The sequence below is a fragment of the Melanostigma gelatinosum genome (assembly GCF_949748355.1).
Source record: "Melanostigma gelatinosum genome assembly, chromosome: 11".
In the NCBI taxonomy this organism is placed as follows: Eukaryota; Metazoa; Chordata; class Actinopteri; order Perciformes; family Zoarcidae; genus Melanostigma; species Melanostigma gelatinosum.
In genome coordinates, this window is record NC_136644.1 from 7357194 (window position 1) to 7379871 (window position 22678).

Here is a 22678-nt window from a genome sequence, read left to right on the forward strand (position 1 = left end):
ACACACACACACACACACACACACACACAAGTCCTTTACATTCAGTCATCAGATCAGAACTTTTAGAAAAAACAATAATGAATGTGTGTCTTGAGGTGAAACCACACCGAGACCTCTGGCATCACAATCCTGTTCCTCTACAGTCTCTGGGTCACCCAAACCTCAACATACACGGTTTCTATCTTTTACACTCAACAGCTTTTTGCAATGACTCTTTGTTCCTGGTTTCACCTTCCCTTTCTGTTAGGACGGCTGTATCTTACCAGCTGCTACTTACTGATGCCACACCACTGCTTCCTCAGTGACCACCCTCACCGCTCTCTGATGCACTGGAGCGGGCTGAGCACTGCTGTCATTCTAGAGAGAGGAACCATTGTTAAACATGAATTATGGAGGATGGATATTAGATTACTGAGAGGATGTTTGCTTTTATCGGTGTGTCATGCCATCCCGGACTATTCAAGCAGTACCCGTGTACCTCTCTTTCTTACACGACTTGTGTTGAATTCTACACAAGTGGTTGATTTCTCTTTATTCAATGGGGGAAACATGGTTAAAAAAAATGCGACTGAAGGTGGGAATCCCAGTAAGGGGTTATGAAAATAGCGATCTAAAGAAAACTGGTCATGACATCTTTTCCAAACCCAAAGCACAGATCAGTTTTAGTCATTTAAAATGACCAGAATGTAAACCACCAGATAATAAGTCATCTGCAGAAATACAGTAGTCGAGTGATGAAAGCAGGATAGTGAGAGTTTAATCATTGTAAGAGATTTAAAAGCAAAGACGCTGTGGATGCTGCTAAAACCATCGGGTGAAACCAGCAGATGATTCAAAGGAGAGGAAACACATTTGTGTTTATGTCGTCCCAGTCACGAGAGCATCAAATCCCCCGTCATGCGATCACAAATCTGCCCTTTAGACAAAGGCAGAGAGTCTAATGGCGATACGTTTAAGGGCTTAAATTCATCAACTGACTAATTCCCAAACTCAGGTGCAGGTGAGATTTGGGTGTGGCTATAGTTACCGTACAGTATATGAATTCTGTATGAATACAGAATATGAATTTGCAAACATAGACAGCTTAACAATGTTAAAAGGATAATTTGTGGAGTTATTTGCAACAGTTTCAACTTTTGTTGTGACTTGTTGTATGCATGATTTAAAATATCTGCAATCTGCAGAGCAATCGACAAAATTTTTTTTTTTGTAATATACAGTGTTATGCCATTACTGCTGATGAGTCATAATGAGTGGAGTTTTGTGAAAACTGTGTCATGGAAATCAGCTGCTATATGACTGTTTTTGACTTTTATCGACATACTATGACCGTTTTTGACTTGTTTTTGAACGGAGAGATGGAGGAGAGATGAATGAGATGGTACTTTGTCAAAAGTCATGGATTATGTCGGATAGTCATAAAAAAGTCATAGTATACCATGTTGAATAAAGTCATAACAAAGTCAGTTTAGCATGTCAAAAAAGTCATAGTAAAATGCAAATTGGGTTTTTTCCAATCGGAGCAGTGAAGCGTGCTACGTAAACAAAAAATAATGAAAAGAAAGACTGATTATTTGTCTTAATAACTATTCTCCACCAAATAATTCAGTTCAAAACAGTTTTAAGCACTCATCCACTCTGCGTTTGTATTGTGTTGTAGAATGGCAGCGTTTTCAAGGACAACACAGGTTTCATGGACATCAACTGTACCAGGGATAATCTGCTTTGTCAGCGGAGAGCTCTGCAAGACATTCAGCACTGAGATCAGTTTATATCTTGCGTCCTCATATAATCTAATCATCAGGCCTGGATCGGATGAGAACGCTTTTTTCTCATATGTCCCAGTACTGTTCAGTCATAACACAACTCTGTAGTAAAACCAACCCTCAGTAAAGACAAAGACAGATTTTTAAAGAGTTTTTTTATTTTCATTTAGAAAAAGACCAACACTACCAAACAACAAAGCAATGTGCATTAACAAAACAAAACATTGTGCTGCTTTTGCACACTGCTTACAGTATGTGCTTTAAACTCACAGTGAAAACAAAGACTCATAATAACAGAAAAGCTGAATAAATTATGTTATTTATCACTGAAAAACAAACAAACGCGTAAAGGGACAAAGACCGTTTCTTAAGCATTTCTGAGTAAGTTGCAGCACTACGCTGCAGTAGTGACTCGTACAGGATGTCTCTCACACACACACACACACACACATACACACACACACATACATACCGGTAACTGAGCAGCTGACCAGAGTTTTGATTGAACATAAGTTAGGCAACAGCTATACAGTGTAATGGTTATACTGGCTTAGCTAGAACCAAAACAACACACGGTGGTGTGTCCTTAACATATCGTATTACTGTATTTACAGTCAGATGACTACATTCAAAAACCCTCAAGTTTTTCCATAAATAAATAAAAGAATCTGACATATTTACAACATCTCTTGATTACAATGTACAAATGTGAAAAGGCAACACCAGAGTGAACTGAAGATAGTTTTACACAATATTTACAGGAACTATTTACAGTGTTATGATAAGGTTTTTACTTGACTATCTTCATTGACTTCAGAAAACTCAGCAGCTCTTCCACTGACAATGTAAACACACTGTGAGTCTCCACACTCTTGAAGACGGGTCACAAAAGGAAAACAAAACAAAAAAAACAGCACGATAGCACTTATTTAAATGGGGTTTGCATTGATGGGTGATGCAACCCTTTAGCAGAAGAGAAGGCCGCCACGGCGTGTGGCTAAAGCACTAACTGCCACAGAAAATTCGGTTGGGAGGTAGTGAGGTCAGTAAGGCATTCATGCACGTCCCATTAGCTTTGCTGAACTACCAGAGTGTGGATGGAAGGCGCATGAATGTGGAGACAGAATGAGTCAGGCTGTTCAAGTTAAACGTGTGTGAGGTGCGTTTGATCAATATACTGACGTGGCCGTGTTGGTGGCAAAGTCAGACAATTTTCAGATAGCTTCAAAAGAGTCAAGGCTCCGGGAGTAAGAACATCAACTTCTGAAAGCAAGCAGTAATCCTTCATTTTGAAGTTATTTTGTGGTCTGACGAAATAGCTTCCTGCTGTTCTGCTCCATTTAGTCACAGTAAAGTTTTAAAGATCTTTTTTTTTTCTTTCAGTATTTTCTTTTAGTATTTTCTTTCAGTATTTTCTTTCAGTATTTTCTTCAGACTTGGACTGCACATTGCTGAGGTCAGAAACATAAGCCACAAAATTAGCTCATGTGGGGGGTGGGGGGCTAAGCAGAAGCAGGAAAAAAAAAGGCTTCTGTTGCTTGATGTTTGCATCAGAAAAACAAAATCACTTTAAATACAGCTAGTGTCTTCTTCATCTCTGGGTCGTCACGCAACATCCAAGTCGTCCATGCGCAGCATTTGCCTCTGCAACAAAAGAAAGTAAGACTGAAGAATTAAAGCTGTCAAACAACACATTTAGACTATATTTAGACTTGGCATCAAAGTGAAGATACCCGAGGATAAACGTAGCCCTCAGAGCTGTTCCTGCAGATTTGCAACTCGTCCTCCGTGGTTTTCTGGTACACTGGATTATCAAAGTGGATGGTGTTGGTGTTCCTCACACGCCAGTGTCTCCATAGCATCATTGCTCCAAAGACCAGCAGGGACATGACCACTGCAGAGCAAAACAAGATTGGAAGGTCACAAAGGCTGGTCGAAGTAGTGAAAATGAGTGCAGCTTTCAGCTCTTTTAGGGTTGCATGTGTGGGTGAGTATTCAACAGACAGCCACAAGGAGCTGAAAGATGGAACTTACATATTGGCAACACGACGTAGAGAGCAATCGGCTGGGATGGAGTGGATTCTTCGGGCAAGGCTGCCAATCGGCTACCTGAAAAAGCAGAAAATACAATATAACCATTTTCCTTCTACACTGAAGTTGTAGAGCTTCAGAGGCTCTGAGAGGCTGACTTTGGTCACAGACTTTACCCTGTTTCCAGTCTTTATGCTAAGCTAAGCTTAGCATAGGTCATGGCTATGACCTAATGCGAGTGGCATCGATCTTCTCATGTGACTGTGCAAGAAAGTGAATAGGTGTATTTCCCCTAATGTTGAAACATTCGTTAAACGTCATAATGCATTATGGGAAGTGCAGTGAAACTTTTACGTTTACTGATCACTTCACTGGCCCCAGAAAGGTAATGTAAGAAATTTGAGTAAAAAACTGTAGTTAGTAGATATAATAAAAGTGTTTAATAATTAATAATTCATAATTAGTCATAATCATAAGGGTTTTGGAATGCATAATTAAGATAAACATAAAGTGATATAGGTTTAAGTAGCTAAAAGTGCATAGGGGAATTTGGCCAATAGGAATCAAGATAAATGGAAGAGGGGGTGTGCCGAACAGTAGTGGGAGGTTTAATTCAAAGCCTTTTTCTCTCTCACCTGGATGCTCGCAGAGAACAGACGTGTTTTTTATATCTGAGGAGCTGAGTAGAGTTTTTTGCAAATGGGGTTTTATTGTTTTAATATGTCATAGGAGTATATACTCCAATGTATAACTGTAATCGTGCTTACATCAGTGGAATTAAATTCCTTATAATTGTAAACCAGTTTTGGTAGTTATTATTGCAGCGTGTGACGACGGCACAAGGCAGCCGGACACATGTGCTCCGGCCTTCTCTCTTGTTGTGAGGTAAAATTCTTCCATAACAAATTTGGCACCCCAGATGGGACTTCCTTACCGGCCTCGCTGCGTGAGCTGAAGGCTGCACTGGTCAAACACACTTCCTGGGCCCATCATATCGGTAGGCAGAGCCGTTTCATGAAATCTGTGAGTTAGTTTTGTAGGAAATTTAGAGGAAGTGTCTTTGGCTAGCGTTGCTAACAGCTAGCTCTGAGGTGCGCTGAGGACGTTCCCCGGAGGAGGCCTCGTTCCACTGAGGTAAGCTATGATTTGCAGTCTGAAGTATACTAGCATGGTGAGCAGAGGGGACTAGTTCAGTGAATACTGAGATTCAGAGCGTTTGGTAAGCTGCGAGGACTGGGAGCGTTGAATCGATAAGCGTTGATGGGCGGCAGCCCTGATAGGCCGAACTGCGTGTTCTTTGGGAGTGGCGGACCAACACTGCTCGGTATAGGTAAGGAGTTAGACCGTCGGGGTCGGGGATTCCTGCACTAACAGAGCCCGATGTCCGCGGACTTCCTCGCCGGCCTTGCCTAGAGTTTGAGTTTTGGATGGTGTGGTTCAAAATGGAATAAAGACACTGACAAGAAGGAGCTGGTGAGCCAGGACAGCTTCGGTAGCTTTGGAAGCAGCCAGGCACTGCTGCCGGGAATCGAGTCTGCAAAAGGTAAGATTGCCGCGGGGTGCTGGGAGGCTTTTGAATGCAAGATATTAAAGGACGTTCGGGTGGGTAAAAGATAAATAAGTCCGGTAACAATTGTGTCTTGTCATGTGCGTGGTTGCCGTGTTGGCGATAGCGTTGTGGGGAGATACGATTGTGAGAACACACTGGGTGAAAGGCTGTATACGACGATCGTAGGGTCTGGTTAAACCAGAGGATTTAAGGTTACTAAAAAAACGGACAGTAAGTCCAATAATACGTGTGTCTAGTCTGTGTTTTAGCAGCGTGGAAATACGTTTTAAAATGAGGTATAACATTACATGATCTGTAGCCGCCGTGAGGAGCTAACGCTAGCTACGTGTAGCTCCGGTTTTGCGGTACTCTGTATGTAAAATAAAAGTATTTATAAAAGAAAATAACCGGTGGGTTGTGAGAGGAGACAGAGGCGTATGTGTGGAATTAATGTGTGGGATTTTGGTGAAACTTGTGTGTGCGTATGCTTTATTAGAAGCTCCGTTTTTGCTGTTAGCACAGCCGTTAGCATTCCCGTTAGCATATCTTCTGGCAAGTTAGAACGTCAACAGGAAGCTAGAAAAATAGTACAATAAATGCAAAACACACGTAACTGGTAGATAATCGTAAATAAGTGTTTAGAATCTGTGAATTTTTCAGAGATTCATTGTCTAAGAGCTGTGAGCTTATATCCTGACCTTAGTTTTCATTAAGCATTATAACTTTAGTCGTTGACTTTGGTTTTAATTCAGCATTTTAACAAAGATTAATGGTTTCAGGTGTTCTTCAATTCTTGAACTTAATTGTGACTCATTATTGTGCAGACCAGAGTGTAAGTGCAGTTCAACAGTTTGACTTGCATTGGTATTTCTGATTGAATATCTTTGAACACAGTTATTGATTTTTAAAGTTGAATTTAATATTTAATTGATTAATTATTCATTGTTTTTTAATTTCATTTTACTTCCAATTTTAAACCTTTCAAATTCTGATTTGGAACTGGATTGTGATTGTGATTCTGATTTAAATGTTGAGTTTGATTTCGGAATTCTAGCTTCAATTTTGGATTCGAGATTCCTTCACATATCCAGTATTGACTAATTTTGGTACATTTACTATTTTACATCGTTCCTAAGAATCAATTTTGACACGGACGGCGCAAACATATTTGAGAGATCGTTGACCTCTCTTACACTACAGACGTATGCTAACATTTACTGCTGAACTTTTGGCAGTTCTGTGTTTGTTTTAGTCAAGGTGCGTGGTTGAGTGGGTCCAGATCTGGGAAGTGAAGCAGTGGATCCCAGTTTTGGAGTCAACGGCCACACGCCATACAGCACAGAGGGTGAGTTGATTTTGATTCATGTGATGACAAGCATGCACATGTAATACACACATTTGAATACTCCTAGGCTGCATAATGTTTACATTAAAGAAGCAGAGTAAGGAAGTAGGAGAGCTGGTAAAATCCAACGGACAAGCTGAGTTTGTGCCATGGGGACATCGAGACATGGACGCACTGAAAAAGGCGTTGCCACCGCTGGCAGGTGGAGCCAATCCGTGGATCCGTGTCTTTGAAAAACTCACAGCAGCTGATAAATTGGCATTGGGAGACATCCGTGCCGTGATGATCCACACCGAAGGAACAGCCAAATTGAACATTTTGGAGGTAAGTACAGGAACGACCAACAGGGGGGATGAAACCCCATTTGACAACTTTCGAGGAGTTTTCTGGTCAGCAATGCGGAGAATCTGGGCCAAGAAACAGATGATAGCAGCAGAAGCCCAGCAGCCACCAACTCCAGCAGAGCCAGCCCCCATGGTGGAGTACTACCAGCCTCCGCCCTATAGAGGCAGAGGACGTGCACGTGCATCCAACAGAGGCAGAGAATATGGAAGAGGCAGAGCTTACCAAGCAGGCGGATATGGCCAACCAGCAAACAGAGAAAACCCTGACAGGTTTGGTGAATGCTACACCTGTGGGAGATGGGGCCATTGGGCCCGAGACTGCCCAAGGCAAATGGGAAGAGGAAGACAGCCCAATGCACCACCACAACATGCTCCGTTCCCACCACAACATCAGCAGTACCTACGACCAGGTCCAGCTGGACCTCCTCCCATGAGACATCAACAGATGCCCATGCTGTCACCAGGACCATGAGGAGGTTCACTGTATAGCCAAGATACATAGATGGTTGCCATGTGATCCCTTACAGCAGAGATATCGAGGTGAAGGGGGGATATGGTAAGGTGTCAAACATTTATGGTAAGGTGTCAAACATTTTTTGTAGATCCACATTTAGAATAGTTTTCAGTAAAGGTGCTACTCACAATTTTTGAGATTTAATGACGTCATGATAAACCACAACTAGACTTGCTAACTCTAGAAATTGAGAAATATACGGGAGCTCTAACTAACATGAGCCGAGTGTTGTTTTCTCAGGTGACAAACGCAGAAGCAGCAGCTGACGAAAGGAAGCAGGCTGACGTGTCACCAGGCAGTCTGGTGTGGATAAGAGTCCATGAGCGCAGGTGGAGTGAACCAAGGTGGACAGGTCCATGGGAGGTAGTATTGGCAACCTCACATGCAGAAAAGGTAAAATGGGAGCGACTTGGCACCACCTCACTCACTGTGCAGCAGCGAAGGTAACGAGTGAGACACTCGCAGAGACAGGATTGAACATCAAACAGGGAAAATTTGAAGCCAAAGACACCTCAAAAGAGGGGTTTAAGACAGTACTGAAGATGACGTTTCCCCCACAGTTTAAGCGAGGGCGTCCATTAGGAGACTCTAGGGTCAGTGGGTTATGGAAGTCTGTAATTATTTTATTCCTGAGTTCAGTAGCTTCCCTCTTAGTATGTGGAATTAACCACAGACAGGAACCAGATCACATGCATGACTACATCAGGATTCGACATTTAGCCTCAGTAGCTAATCAAACCGATCTCAGACCACGTAGAGAGGCTTCTCTGACGACACTCACCTATGAAAATGTAACTCTCACTCTTATGTTCAAAGAAGGTACAACATCAACGGTCCAGTTCGACTTCTGTGAAGTAGTTTCCTGTCCCAGGTATGAACACGCCTGCGGGTGGATGACCAAAACCTTGTGCATCATAACTGACCAGTGTGGGCCTGCCACACATAAGTATGGGAAGCTGTTATCATATTATGCCTGTGATGTGTAGAAAGGGGGTGGGTAGATGTAATCCTTTAAGACTTACCTTAACAGACCCAAAATTGACTGACTGAGGACTTTACGTAATGCAGGGAAAGGCTACTGATAGTCCTGCCCCACAAGGGCTCATTAGGATTATTGTTAAGCCTGTAAAAAGACCAGGTTCGACATACGACTGACGCAGAGAATGAGGTAAGGGGTGGAAACTGGAATGGCAGATGGGAATTTATGGTGGGTACAATAGACGGCTTCGAGTCAGTAGTACAGATTGTATTGTGTGATCAGGACCTAGCAACCCCTAGCAACACCAGTTCCTTCAAGATTCAGACTCATAAGTCCTGAATTTAGTTGTATTTTAACTCTGTTTACTGATGACACTTTGCCTCTCCATCACACTTGTCAGAGGCTACACTGGCATTACCCACCTGTATAATATAATACCCCACCTCTGTTCAAGGTTACAGAGGGTCCATTTGATTGTATAGTCTCAGATACCGTTAAGGGCCCAATGTAGGTAGTATTATTGCAAATTATTGCAAATTGTAGCAACAGTCACAATGCTAGCAACTATCTATATAACAGTGTGTTAAGACAGACATCACCTAGAGCTGATTTATGATGGTGGGGTGGAGGAAGAACCATATATCCAATCCAGCCTAAAGATTGGACCAGTAGATGTGCGTTGATGCAACTTGTATTGTCATTCTATATCCTGCCTGTCACTGATGCAACTTATAGAGAACTCATCCCTCCACGCCCACATGCTAACAGAAGATCCAAAAGAGATGCCGGTGGCCCGAAGGGAGCCTTTGATGACCAAGTGTACATAAGATGTCATAAGACTGTCAAGGGGGGTGTCTAATGACTTTCAAGCCAGAAATCAAATAGCAGCAGATTTAGAATCTGTTTTCTCTCAGAGGGTGATGATTAATAAAAATGTCGATTGGATCAACTACATTTACTATAACCAACAGCGTTTTGTAAACTTCACCAGTGACGCCATATCAGGACTGCATGCACAGCTGGCGAAGACTAGTTTAATGACCTTGCAGAACAGAATGGCATTAGATATGATTTAGCAGAGAAAAGTGGCGTGTGCCAGATGTTTGGGTCTGCGTGCTGTACTTTCATTCCAAATAACACAGCTCCAGATGGATCGGTGACCAGGGCTCTGGAGGGACTGACAGCACTCAGCCAAGAGCTAGCAGACAACTCTGGTGTCACGAATCCGTTCACCGACTGGTTGGGAAGTATGCTTGGCCAGTGAAAACATACATTTTGGCAATCGTAATTATTCTGTGTGCTGTCGTCATAAGCCTCCGAGTTGTCTGTGGATGGGGGTTCCCCTGCATCCGTGGACCTCTACAGGGGTTTATTGCTTCACCGATGAGCCAGACACCAGTCCAGGCAACCAGTTATGTGACGAGGATGAGGACGAATTGGAGCTTCTGATGGCCACAGTCTAGATGAGGCCACCAGCGGTGCCATAGCAGAACTTCACAAGCGGTTCCTGACCATCCTCTCGGAGATCCTGAAGGACCTGATAAAGGCCCAGATGGACTTCTAAAACATCCAGTGAGATGTTGGAAATTTGGGAAATAGACGGATTGTTTTGGATGAGTATTTGGAGATTACATTTTTTGTTTAATTGGGTTATAAAGGGATTTTAGGGTGTAAAGATTAAGAAATGTAATTTTGTCACGTGTAAAAGAACAGTCAAGGCTTCTCAGTATGTGTTCTCTAGCCTACAGGCTGTATCCTGATCCTGCCAGCCCCAAGACATGGAAGGCAGTGACTTTCAACGCACTCTATCTTGAAACGAACTGAACAGAAATACTTGAAATGATATCTGTGTGCATGAATTGTTTGCCTCTGTTTAGATAGATAGGAAGCCTCTCCCTGGATTGAGTAGGGGGGAGGTCTCCAGGGACATTTGAATAACCAACTACATTTGAATAACTAACTACATTTGAGTAGCTAACTCACAGTGAACTGTGAGTTAGGGGGGAATTGTAAGAAATTTGAGTAAAAAACTGTAGTTAGTAGATATAATAAAAGTGTTTAATAATTAATAATTCATAATTAGTCATAATCATAAGGGTTTTGGAATGCATAATTAAGATAAACATAAAGTGATATAGGTTTAAGTAGCTAAAAGTGCATAGGGGAATTTGGCCAATAGGAATCGAGATAAATGGAAGAGGGGGTGTGCCGAACAGTAGTGGGAGGTTTAATTCAAAGCCTTTTTCTCTCTCACCTGGATGCTCGCAGAGAACAGACGTGTTTTTTATATCTGAGGAGCTGAGTAGAGTTTTTTGCAAATGGGGTTTTATTGTTTTAATATGTCATAGGAGTATATACTCCAATGTATAACTGTAATCGTGCTTACATCAGTGGAATTAAATTCCTTATAATTGTAAACCAGTTTTGGTAGTTATTATTGCAGCGTGTGACGACGGCACAAGGCAGCCGGACACATGTGCTCCGGCCTTCTCTCTTGTTGTGAGGTAAAATTCTTCCATAACAGTAACGCTTCTGATGCATGCTGGGAAGTGTCTGTCAGGAGACCAAATACATAGTTCAAATCAACAGTTTAACTGCAGTTTGAAATAATTGTGCAAGATATATCAAACTGCAGGTAACCTAACAACAATACTTGTGCTACATGGTACCGGTTAACTCACTGGTGAAACTATTAATTATGGGTTATCTAGCTAAAAACACATAATCTTTAAATCTGACTCGTTGAGGCTTTACTCAGTCACAGCGCTGCTTTGAGCTAAATGCTCGAGTCAGCATGCTAACATGTTCACAATGCTAACAAATAACATTTATCTTTCGGCTGACACTTTAAACTCAGCTTGCCTTTTTCTCCATTGCCACGTGGCCATAGAATAAGAGCAGTGACGTACTCTGATGGGAATTTTCGAGACAGATATTTTGTAATCACTTCATCAGACACAATCCAGAAGCCCTTCCTGTACCTTTAGCAGTAGCGGCAGGCTGCTGTGTGCTTTGCCGGTCAGACGAGGCAGGTGTAGCTTCTTTGGTGGTAGTTGTAGTTGTAGAAGTGGTGGTGACAGCCGGCCTGGGTGGTGCAGCAGGCTCGTTGGGAGCTTTGGGCGGGAGCGCTGCACCAGTTTTGTTTTCGGGAGGAGGGGCAACTGAGGCTGCTGGGAGTAAGTAAGTAAATAAATAAAAGGGTTACCGTCATGATTTAATGTTACATTTCAGTGTATTTGCAGTGCCATGTGCAAGGGCGCGCCTACCTGTCACACATGTCCTCATGTCGGGTCCCATGGTCACGTGGTCAGGACAGGCGCAGGTGTATTTCGGAGAGTGCTGGTTGATCTGCGGGGCAGGGAGGCACAGGAACTCGCATCCTCCATTCTCACTGCTACTCTCTCTGCACAAGTTTGTACCTACAAGAGAGACGGGTGGATCAGGGAGGCATTGGAAATCATTATACGGCCTCAACAGTTTGTTTGTTGCGATAGCTGTCCGGTCGAGTGACGTCTGTACCGTTTTGCTGCTTGAGGTTGTGGTACAGCACGATGTCCTCTGGCTGGTTCAGGTCCCTCGCCAGCTGAGTGATGTCCTTCCCGGTCAGGCGGCTGGCACTGAAAACAGCACTGCTGCTCATGTCTGTCCAAAACACTTTGTCCTGTTCAAAAGAGAAACGCACCTTGAGTATTACAGTTTGACAACATTATTTTGTTTAATTACAAATTCATCATTTGCTTTAAGTTTCCTTAGGATTAATGAATTAGCACCACTGATCTAAATTTAAAAAAAGCAAATAAAGTACACAGTCAGCTTTATACTTCTCAGCCATTTCAGCCGGATAAAGTTCACCATGCATGAACCGGATTACTTTCTAATGAACGCATTGACTTCATCACTTACCTCAAAGACAGTCAAAGAGAGGGGGTGCGGCAGATTTTCCTTGCCGGAAATGAGATTGTGCCGTGTCCCTCCGTTCACATCAATGCTGGACAGAGTGTGCATCTTGGAGTCCAGCCAGTACAGACGCTGGTTGACCACGTCTGTCCAGAGGGAGCAGGAAACACAGAACATGTTCAAGAGATTCGACCAGTCAATATAACTGTGTGCTCGTTATACAGTCTGACGTTTCCATTTCGTGCGTCCGTGACATTCTGCTTACCGAGGGTGATGCCATTGGGCCACATGATGTTATCTGTTACCAAGGCAACGCGATTCGCTCCATTCAACCCGCTCTTCTCTATCTTGGCCTCCTGACCCCAGTCTGTCCAGTACATAAAGCTATAGAGGACAATCAATAGTTACAAATAAGACATCACAACTAAAAGCTTCAAAACTTAAACAACAAATAAAAAGAATTTCAGCAATTTCACAAATCTGAAATCCTTCACTTACTTATTCACAGGGTCGACCGTGATGGCTCTTGGCTTCTGCAGGTTTTGTGTGATCAGGGTCTTCCTCTTGCTGCCGTCTGTCGTTGCCACAGAGATAGTCTTCAAAACGCTGTCGGTCCAGTAGATGTTGCCATGGATCCAATCCACCGCGATGCCTTCTGGGGCCTCAATGTCGCTGCCAATCACCACCGAGTGGTGAGAGGAGTTACCGGCCACGTCTAATTTGGAGCTGTCGGGAGGCATACAAGGGTGGGGAGTTTGACTTTAGAGCGAGATAAAATGCAATACAGAGTTATAGATTCAGGCTTTTCTGGTGCAGCACACCTTGATACAGAAACAGATAAAGTTCAAATCTACAGTAAATCATTTCACCTGTAGATTTTCTTCAGAGTCAGGTCGGACCAGAAGATCATCTTGTTCGGCATGTCCATGTCTAGAGCAACCGCATTCTTCAGCTCGTGGATCAGAAGGACGTACTCGCTGCGGTCCGCCGACATCTTCCTCACGTCGTGTCTATTGGTGAAGTACAGCGTGGGTACGGTGCCTGAGGGACACGGGAAGAAAGCTTTTAATTTAGCGCTCAAAAAATCTATAGGCCGTGAAGACGACAGCTACTCCTGAGAGGAGGTTCTGGGCGAGGAGAGGTTTTCTGTCATTACCTGATTCGGCCCTGCATGTCTTGCTCCTGGGGTCGATCTTGTAGCCCTCTTCACAATCACACTTGTAGCTGCCGGGCAGGTTGACGCAGATCTGAGTGCAAGTGTCCGCCTCAGCACATTCATCAATGTCTGCAGGTGGAGGAAGAGAAGGTCACGGTGCAAATTGAAAGACAGCAGTTTGTGCAAATGAAGTCAAGTTTAATACAGATATATGTCGTGCACAAAGCTGGTCACAGCCTGCCTCTAAAATAGAGAACATTTGAAATGTCAGACTCCCGTCCTCTCACCTGCACAGGTTTTCTTGTCCGTCTTCAGGCTGTATCCAGCAGGGCAGGAGCAGTTATAGCCGGCCTTCAGGTCAATGCAAGCATGGGAGCATCCACCGTTTCCAGTCAAACACTCGTTTTTGTCTGTGGAGACGCAGATACAACAGAGCTGACTCAGTATCCCTGACAACCAGTTTCCTAATGGTAGCTCAAATACACGGTGAACTCGCTCATTCAAACCACAAACTGTCTAGGCCACTCAGCAGAGTCTGCTAGGCTAGGTGGTCCGATCATATTTCCCAGGTTGTGATGTGGTTTCACTTTGTTTCATTTCTATGAGCCGGAGCTCTGGAGCTATTCCCAAAATGTTATGCACTTCCTGGTCTGATGAGTTTTTGGCTGGTAAAATAAGACGGCACTTACCGCACTGGCCGATAGGCTCATCGGACCGGTCCCTGCAGTCGGTCCGTTTGTCGCACACCTTGTCCATGCTGATACACTCCCCGCTGAGACACTTGAACTTTGTGGGGCCTTCGCATACATTTTCTGTGGAAAAGAACGGGAGTGTGAATACGACCGTAATCGAATTGGCATGAGACTGCTCTGCAAACACTTTACCGCTTTTTTCTACGGCTCCTAAAATATTGGCGGCAATAGACAATCACCTATTTGGCAGCCACTCTCATCACTGCGGTCGCTGCAGTCGGGCTCTTTATCACATTGGTGGCTGCCATGGATACAAGCGCCGTCATTACACTGGAATTCATCTGGGCGACAAGTGGACCGACCTAGAGAAGAAGAGCAATGGAGGAAAACGAGAGAGACAGCGGAATGAGACATGGGAAATAATAATTACATGACATAGAATGAGGAGAAAATCCTCGCAGACATGATTTGTTGTGGATCTTGTGTCAATATTGATGATACTGAGTAGGTGGCTATGAACGGCAACAGTATTATGTGACATATGTTCATCTGTTAGGCTCAGTTTCCTATTAGGGTTAAAGCTAAATATGATTTGGAGAATGTTTATCAGAGGAACATAGGTTTGCAGAAGGGAAGATGGATGGAAATTTAAAAAAAAAAGAAGCTGTAACACTCCAAGAAAGCCAACTCACTGCAGTTGACCTCGTCCGATTGATCCTGGCATTCAAAGCTTCCGTCACACTTCCATCTGCCGTCAATACACTCCCCGTTTGCACACTGGAAGTCATTGGCGCCGCAGCGCGCCGCCTTCTTGTCCGGCTGCTGTCCCACACAGTTTTGCGGCCACTCGTCCGACCCGTCGGCACAGTCCTTGTCTCCATCGCAGCGCCACGTGGCCAGCACGCACACAGAGTTGTTGCACTGGAAGGACAGAGGGCTGCAGCTGGGCTTGGGGCAGGAGGCCTCATCGGAGTTGTCTGAGCAGTCATTGTCGCCGTCGCAAATGAAGTCGGTGGATACGCACTGGCCGTTGGCGCAACGGAACTCGCCAGCACTGCATTGTTTGGCCGCTGTGGTGAGGCAGGAGAGGGAGAAGAGAGGAGTTCATGTGATACATACCGAAGCATTGATACAGCTGCAAACAGCTAGTTTTTTTTTATGTAAAGATTAAGTGGGGTAATGTCCACCTAAGCAGTCAATGACGTCACTCTCCCTCTGCGCGTGTTGATATCAGAGCGTCTCCATTCTTTGTTTACATGGCCGGGCCAGCCGCACATGCATTTAAGTGCATGTTAGTGCGTGTGAGCGTGCCGCACCGGCTAGCTGATGGCGGCCGCTCTGCACTGCGGAGGGCATCGTAGCGGAAGAGCCGCTCCCACCAATCAGTTTCCCCCTCACCCTTCAGGGTAACACTGTTAGCTATTGATGCCGTTTGGACAGTTAGCTGAGAGCCGCTGGCTCAGTCGTCGCCACGTTGGGGGTCCTTGCGGGTCCTTGCGGAGGCCCCAGATACGCTCTGAATTTCGAATGTAGCAAAAAGTGTGAAACAATTGTACATGAAACTTACTGCATTTGTTCTCGTCGGCACCGTTGACACATTCAGCTCTGCCGTCACAGTGCCAGGCTCCCGGTATACACTGGTTGGTGGGAGCGCCGCAGTTGAACTCTGACTGCCGACATGTTTTGGTTGCTGAGGACAGAAACAGGAAGTGCGGTTGAAAATTATCTCATGTTTTCTTATTTTTTCAGCACAATTCCAACATTTGCTGGTTTCAGCTTCTCAGTTGTGCAGATTTGATGCTTTTCTTTGTCGTATATGACAGAAAATTGAAAATCTTTGTTTTTTGCTGGTCATATAATAAACACATTTTAAGAACGTCACTTTGGGCTGTTAGACATTTTCACTCCTTTTTTTTATGCCGTCATAATCAAAACAATTGATGAAGAAAATCAATGGCAGATTATTGGTAAAGTGTAGTGAAAATAATCCCTAGTATTAACCAATACTATTTACATTCATTTATTTTTTCTTAATAGATCAAAATCGCACGTCGTCAGTGATGCAATAACTCACCACAGGTTGCAGGAAGTTCATCGGTCCCATCACCACAGTCGTCGGTTCCATCACAAATCCACCTGCTGGTGATGCATCTCCCATTTCCACACGTCAACTGAGTGGCGCTGCATATATAGGCTGCATCTGTGAGTGAAAGAAAGAGAGTTCATCAGGACAAACTACTGACATTATCAGCATTTACTGCTGAATTTACACTTTGCTGCACGTGAGCACCTTGTAGAAAAATGAGCTTGTGTCAACACAAAAGAAACTGGTGTCATTGTGAGGTTAATAATTCACTGAAAATTACACACGGGACAAAAAAAAAAAGGACGACTATTGAAGGCCACCGACGTTCAGAGAGCTGTGAAAGCCACACCTTTTCCTCTTTGCTTAACTCAGAGGAGATTTCCCAATTACGATAAACACTGTGTGGTTCCCCGACTCATGTCAGAACAAAGATGTGAAGTAATACGGCTTCAATGTCACGTTTATGGACAGACCAGGCCCTTCCTTTGGGGGAACACAAATTTAGTAGTCCTGTCTTTCCTTATTCCCCCATTACACACTCATGCAGTCATAACCACAAACAAATACAACTTTAATGTCATAATGAAGTAAAGTCCATATCTTATAAAAACAAATAAAGATGTAAAAATGAGACTGAGTGAGGAAAAAATATTAAATGGAAGAAAAGATCATAAATAAGAGTAAGAAACAGACTGAAAAATATTCATTAGATGTACAAAGATGTGCTTTATTTGATGTTGCTGCTTTGGTAGGAATCGCATTTGATCAAAAGCAGCTTCAACCCAGCCACACACACACCTCTGTTACTCATTGCTTTGACACATTTCTGTGCACAGGACTCGCACGCCTCTTGTTGTCACGCTTCGCTTCCCTGCTTGAAGGTTTGAAAGTTTGAAGAGGTACGACCTCCGAGTTTGACCCCGGTTTACTTGGGGCTCAGAGGCTTTGCCCCAAGACGATCACACCTCAACAAAAACCGCCAGTGAAAGCGACGAGAGCGTCGACATCGAGCCACTTGTGAAACCAACGAAGGAAGTTCACGCTCAACTGACTTTCATCACCTCGGCACTGCCTCTTCTGTGACCTGGAGGCCGGGGACATGACAGGCTTTCGCTTTAAGACAATAGCATGGGAGGAGTCGAACAATCACACCACCAGTTGCTGATTGGTACATTCCTCATAACAGCGTTACCACGATGACCCACAGACAAGAGGCGGAGTCTTTAAACACAAGGAAGTCTGTCAACTTGAGTGCGTCAATATATGGTGACAGCAAAAAAAAAAAAAAAAAAAGGGAGAGTACAGGTCTGATGGATTACGACAGAATGGTCGTTCAGGAAATTGTAAAACAGGGAGAGGATGCTTAACAGGGAGAGGATGCTTTCTCAATCCTGGGTTCACTACCAAAAGTCACAGCCCTACTGCTTTGAAAACATAAATTGGATTCCAGGAATAGAGTTTTCCAAAGCACGCTCCAGCTGTTCCTGAAGATATGCGGTGACTCTATGCACAACGGAAAAAAGGGCAACTCTCAGCTTCCATATATGGGTCAAGAATAATGTTCAGCAAGAGGAAGTTTCCTTTCATTCTTTACTGGGAAGTGCTTTCTGTGGTGAAAGGTTCCGCTTCACAGTTTTTAAATCATCGATATTTATTTAAGATCGACTTCAAAAGACCACTTTCAATGTGTTGTTGAGCATATTTCTGGTACTTCAGGTAAACAGTATGTCAAGCAGAGTCCATCAATTGCTTCTGCAGAGAAACTGCATCTTTCAGATGCTATTTATACCCAGTGTCAACCTGACAACCAGCAAACCGCCCATAACACCACCATGTAAGGCCATTCGAGTACACACACACACACACACACACACACACACACACACACACACACACACACACACACACACACACACACACACACACACACACACACACACACACACACACACACACACACACACACACACACACACACACACACACGATTCACTCCAAAATGTATAGAAACTCATACTTGTTTGGCAGCACAAACTGGTGGAATGAATGGCAGATACTCAGAAGAGGTTCGGCAAGTCTTCATCATCACAACGCTGCATGACAACAATCACCTTTTGTGACTAAATGCGACTTTGTCCCCCAACAATGCATTCCTGTCTTTTTATGGCACATGTAATACACACCCACAAACACACACACACCAAAAACCCTCACGAAGACGTGTGTTTATTGACTCAAACACACGCCCAGCAGTTAATAGATAACCATGACGCACGTGCCAGGAGAAAGCCACTCATGCAATAACCTATAGCTGTACTTTATTAAGACAGATTCAGAGGTTTCTGGTAGTACATGAATAATGCTGTGCAGTAATGTGGCTGACTTTAGTTGGGTTCCCATACGCCAACAACCCATCTTAGTTAGAAGACTGTACAGTTCATGCCATACTTGATAATGAGGTCATCGTCTGTCGACGTATATGAAACTGCTGCACATTTCCTGTGCAGCATTCGCTTGATGTCAGGGTTTTACCCCTGCAGACCTCTAATTGTACAGCGTGCTGCAGAGGCTTTTCTGAATGATTGATAGGTGAAAGTGTTGTCCCTGAGTCACTGCAGTCTAAACGTTTGGTCTCCCCTATGGAAAAAAACAACGACCTGTGGCTTTTTTGCTTAAAAACTACTGCGCACGGCTATGCCTCATTTCAGGAGAATGTAAAACACAAAGAGAATATACTGCGTGCGAGTGCCATGAACTAAAAAAAGAAAATAACTTTGAACAGTTTTAATCTGAAAAACTCATGGAGCAGAGTTGAGATTATCGGGGGATTACTGGCAGAATGGGGGTTGAAGCCAGGTTCATTTTCGGCATGTTCTTTGGCCTTAAAGGGGTCTTAGGTTACCTCCTTCCCCAATTGTGTCATCTCCATGAAAATAAATGGCATATTGAAATAATCCATTTGTGGCCAAACTGAATGGTGATGATGTGGGACTCAAATTAAGGATGGTTTCAACATGTTTTAGTGCATGTCAATTAAGTATTAATACTTTATATGCGGCCTATAACTCATCACTTCTTATTGTGTGTCACATGTTATAGCCCATAATACAGTATGTTTATCTCAGAGAAGCCAAAACAAGCATCTTTTTGTCCTCTTACTTTCTTCAACAGGCTTGATTCTGCTTGTTTTTATACGGCCTGTTATCGCCCTCTTTCTCCTTTTACTTCTTCCAGTAGAGAACCGTGCCATTTGTTTCCAAGTACCATGAAGATCAAGTTGACTTGCCTATGAACCCATTTGTCCTTTATTTTATGCTTCGGAGTGGAAAGTGCATCATGTATCACGTCTTATAAGTGGACTGGGGCTTTAATATGTACAATATGAAGCTCAGATATCATCACAGACTTGGACAGCTAAAAGAGAAATGGAGATTTTCCAGCATCCTAGTTCCTCCAGCTCGCTGCAAAGAGGATGGTGTTTTAAGATGCACCCGTTGTCGCTGACAAACCGCCTGTTTCTGCGTTTGTTCCGCTCACATAACCGGAACCGGGCCGGCAGCACGGACGGGTTTGATTGGCTGTTCGGAACAACAAACCAATTACAGCGCGGTGTGTACATTGAACTCCGAAATAGTAAAGCACACTGGATTTCTTAGTAATGTATCACCCTTAATGTAGATAGCACAGTGATTCAATTTGAAATGAAATTCCGAATGAACCAAATGTTTCTCATCTCAAAGGAATCCGCCTCACTCACCGGCCGTATTCTCCCGCAGAAGCTCACGGAAACATTTACATTTGTAATCGGCCGATATAAACAATCCCAATACCACAAGACACCATGCAAATATGTCTCGTGACGCATAACATATTGATTTGTGGAATATGCGTGATAGTTATAAGTGCAACCGCGATAAATAAGCTTCGCCAACTTCGCCACACCGGTGCGTCCCTCTAGAAAAGGTTACGCGCCAGGAAATCACATTTCTTACCTGCTTGAGGCGAAACATGAGCCATCATCAGCAGGCACCAACACGAGGACAGCCCGACGAGTCCCCTCCACATCCCCGACATGTCCAGTCCTCCTCGTAGCTCCTTATTTTGACCGCTAAAAGTAGAGGAACGATGAGCGCAGAGATGAAGAGTCTGTGCGCAAAACAAAAGGCTCTGGGTCAGACGGAGAGGGCAGACTAAGAGTGCGTAAAAAGACGAGCGCCAGCTAAATGTTGTGGGGTCCGAGTCACATCCAACGATTATCTATGAGGCTGACAGGAGGGCGGGGCTAAATGAGTGGTGTGATGTTTGAAAGTGGACATGAGCACCGCCAGGGGGAGGAGCCAAAGTATGCTGTATCATTGTGTGGTGAGCGTGTGTGTGAGTGTGTGTGTGTGTGTGTATCGTCCTTCCATCCTCTCCATCCTCTTCCTCCCAAACCAGTGTGTCTTCCTGTGTGCGTGTGTGTGTGTGTGTGTGTGTGTGTGTGTGTGTGTGTGTAAAGTGTAGAATGAATGAAAGGAAGTGGAGAAATTGGCATACAGAATTTAAGAAGGCAGCAGTTAGGGACGTCACAGCAGAAACTAAGATTCATCAAACCACAGTCACCGTCGGGATCACTGTGATAATCTAACATGAGAAAAGCGAGAAGAAAGACACCCTGTGTTTACATGAAACCACATGTGAGCATGTGCTCGCACATGGGAAGGTTTGTGGGTGGTACTAAAGGGTGATACTGTCGCTTTGTTTTCCACAGAGGTGGCATGGAGGCAAATGGTTCCCAGCAGCTGCCTCTCTTCCCCACAACTAGTTTAGTTTTCCCACAGTAAGTACAGTAAGTGTATGTGGCCAAAATCCAGTCCTCGTTTTGTGTAAGACCTCAGTCTGGCTCCTGGTCGAGGCAGGGAATGAGCTGTGGGAGTTATTCCTGGAATGTGGAAAAAGCGGCTGGATTTCATGCTACACACACTGTTACCACGCCCACAGCTCTCTCCTCCGAAGAGGACGGAAGTGAGTCATATAGAACAAATACATTGGTGTGAAAAATCAATCTGTGACTCTTATAAGAATAAGAGATAATAGGTATTTTTCACTGGAGACGTTTTGATTTGTCATCGCAGCAAAAGTAAAGGTGTTCCTAATTTATGTATGGTAGCTTTGTTCTGTTCATAGAGTCCCTGTAAACCATGAGAGTGAGACAGGGAACCAGGATTCACAATACCAGAACCCTGAGACTGAAGCATGAGTTATATCATGATTTATGAGTATTATCTGACCAACTTCTACCACCACGTTTACAACAAGGACGCTGTTTTGTGAGGGGGCTTTCCCCGGGAGAGTTGACATTTTTGGAGACACACGATTTCAGCATGAATATGTTTTTGTTTTTAATCCTGTTCTTTGTGAGTAATTTGCAAAACACTGCATGAATGCGAAACATGCAAGGATTTGCTCAGTTGACAGAAATCGTACTCATCTTAATCTTGTTCTTCTGCACATGTGAACTGCTGGATGTGGGTCAATTTATAAGTATGAAGAATGTATGAATTCATCAATATGTAGGTGCAGATTTATACATAATGCAAGTCAACATGCAAACAAGCTCTGTGACAGCAGGTGTGGGTGATCCCCAAAAAACAAAACAGCCACAAACACGATTCACGATTTAATAAAGGACACAGAAAAAGTACGTAAAAAACAATACAAAAGCCATTAAAGTATCAGATATGTTATTATGCCACAGTCATCATCACGTACACTAGAATCTTCATCACCTACGCTCACAAGCAGCTGCTCAACAGAGTGTTTGCAGAGCAGAAAACATAAAAAAACACAGATTTAAATGAGGACTACACAGTTTCAATGCATGTTGGTCTTCATGCAGGCCGGCCTTCACGGGCCTTGACTTCTTATCACACACTCGTTATCAACGAGCGTCTCTCAACCAAACGGACAACAAAGACTTGGTGAGACGGACAGAGTGTGCGCTGCTTTATCTAAAACCGACTGCACGTTTTCTTGTCCAGTGTCTCAGGGACAACACGTTCAATACGTCACACACTCTTTTGTGGGAGAGTGTGTGTCCTTATGTCAGGTGTTGTGTGTCGTAATCACAACTCATGGTCCCTCAGTCGTTCAGGCCTTTTTCAACGTACACGTCTCTAGATTTGCATTGCAAAGTCTGTGCATCACGGGATAATACAACTTGATTTAAAGAAGAATAACTTCCTTTAAAAGATCCTCTGTTGAATCTATAAAGAGAAGTCTGTGGATGTATTGCTGGAACACAGAAGTGTGAGGGTCATTATGAAGCTAGTTAAGGGAA

General features: G+C 43.8%; 1 protein-coding gene across 1 annotated transcript; it reads right to left on the reverse strand.

The window, feature by feature from the left end:
- Nucleotides 1–1946: 1946 nt before the first annotated feature.
- On the reverse strand, nt 1947–20433 carry ldlrb (low density lipoprotein receptor b; the record flags this gene model as incomplete). Its single annotated transcript, XM_079277916.1, has 18 exons — nt 1947–3410; nt 3500–3660; nt 3801–3875; nt 11510–11698; nt 11795–11947; nt 12048–12189; nt 12432–12571; nt 12691–12809; nt 12924–13151; nt 13295–13466; nt 13582–13710; nt 13869–13991; nt 14271–14393; nt 14513–14635; nt 14966–15343; nt 15841–15963; nt 16348–16473; nt 20352–20433. 18 exons carry the CDS (start codon nt 20431–20433, stop codon nt 3372–3374), a joined length of 2625 nt encoding a protein of 874 aa, XP_079134042.1. The 3' UTR covers nt 1947–3371.
- Nucleotides 20434–22678: the final 2245 nt, after the last annotated feature.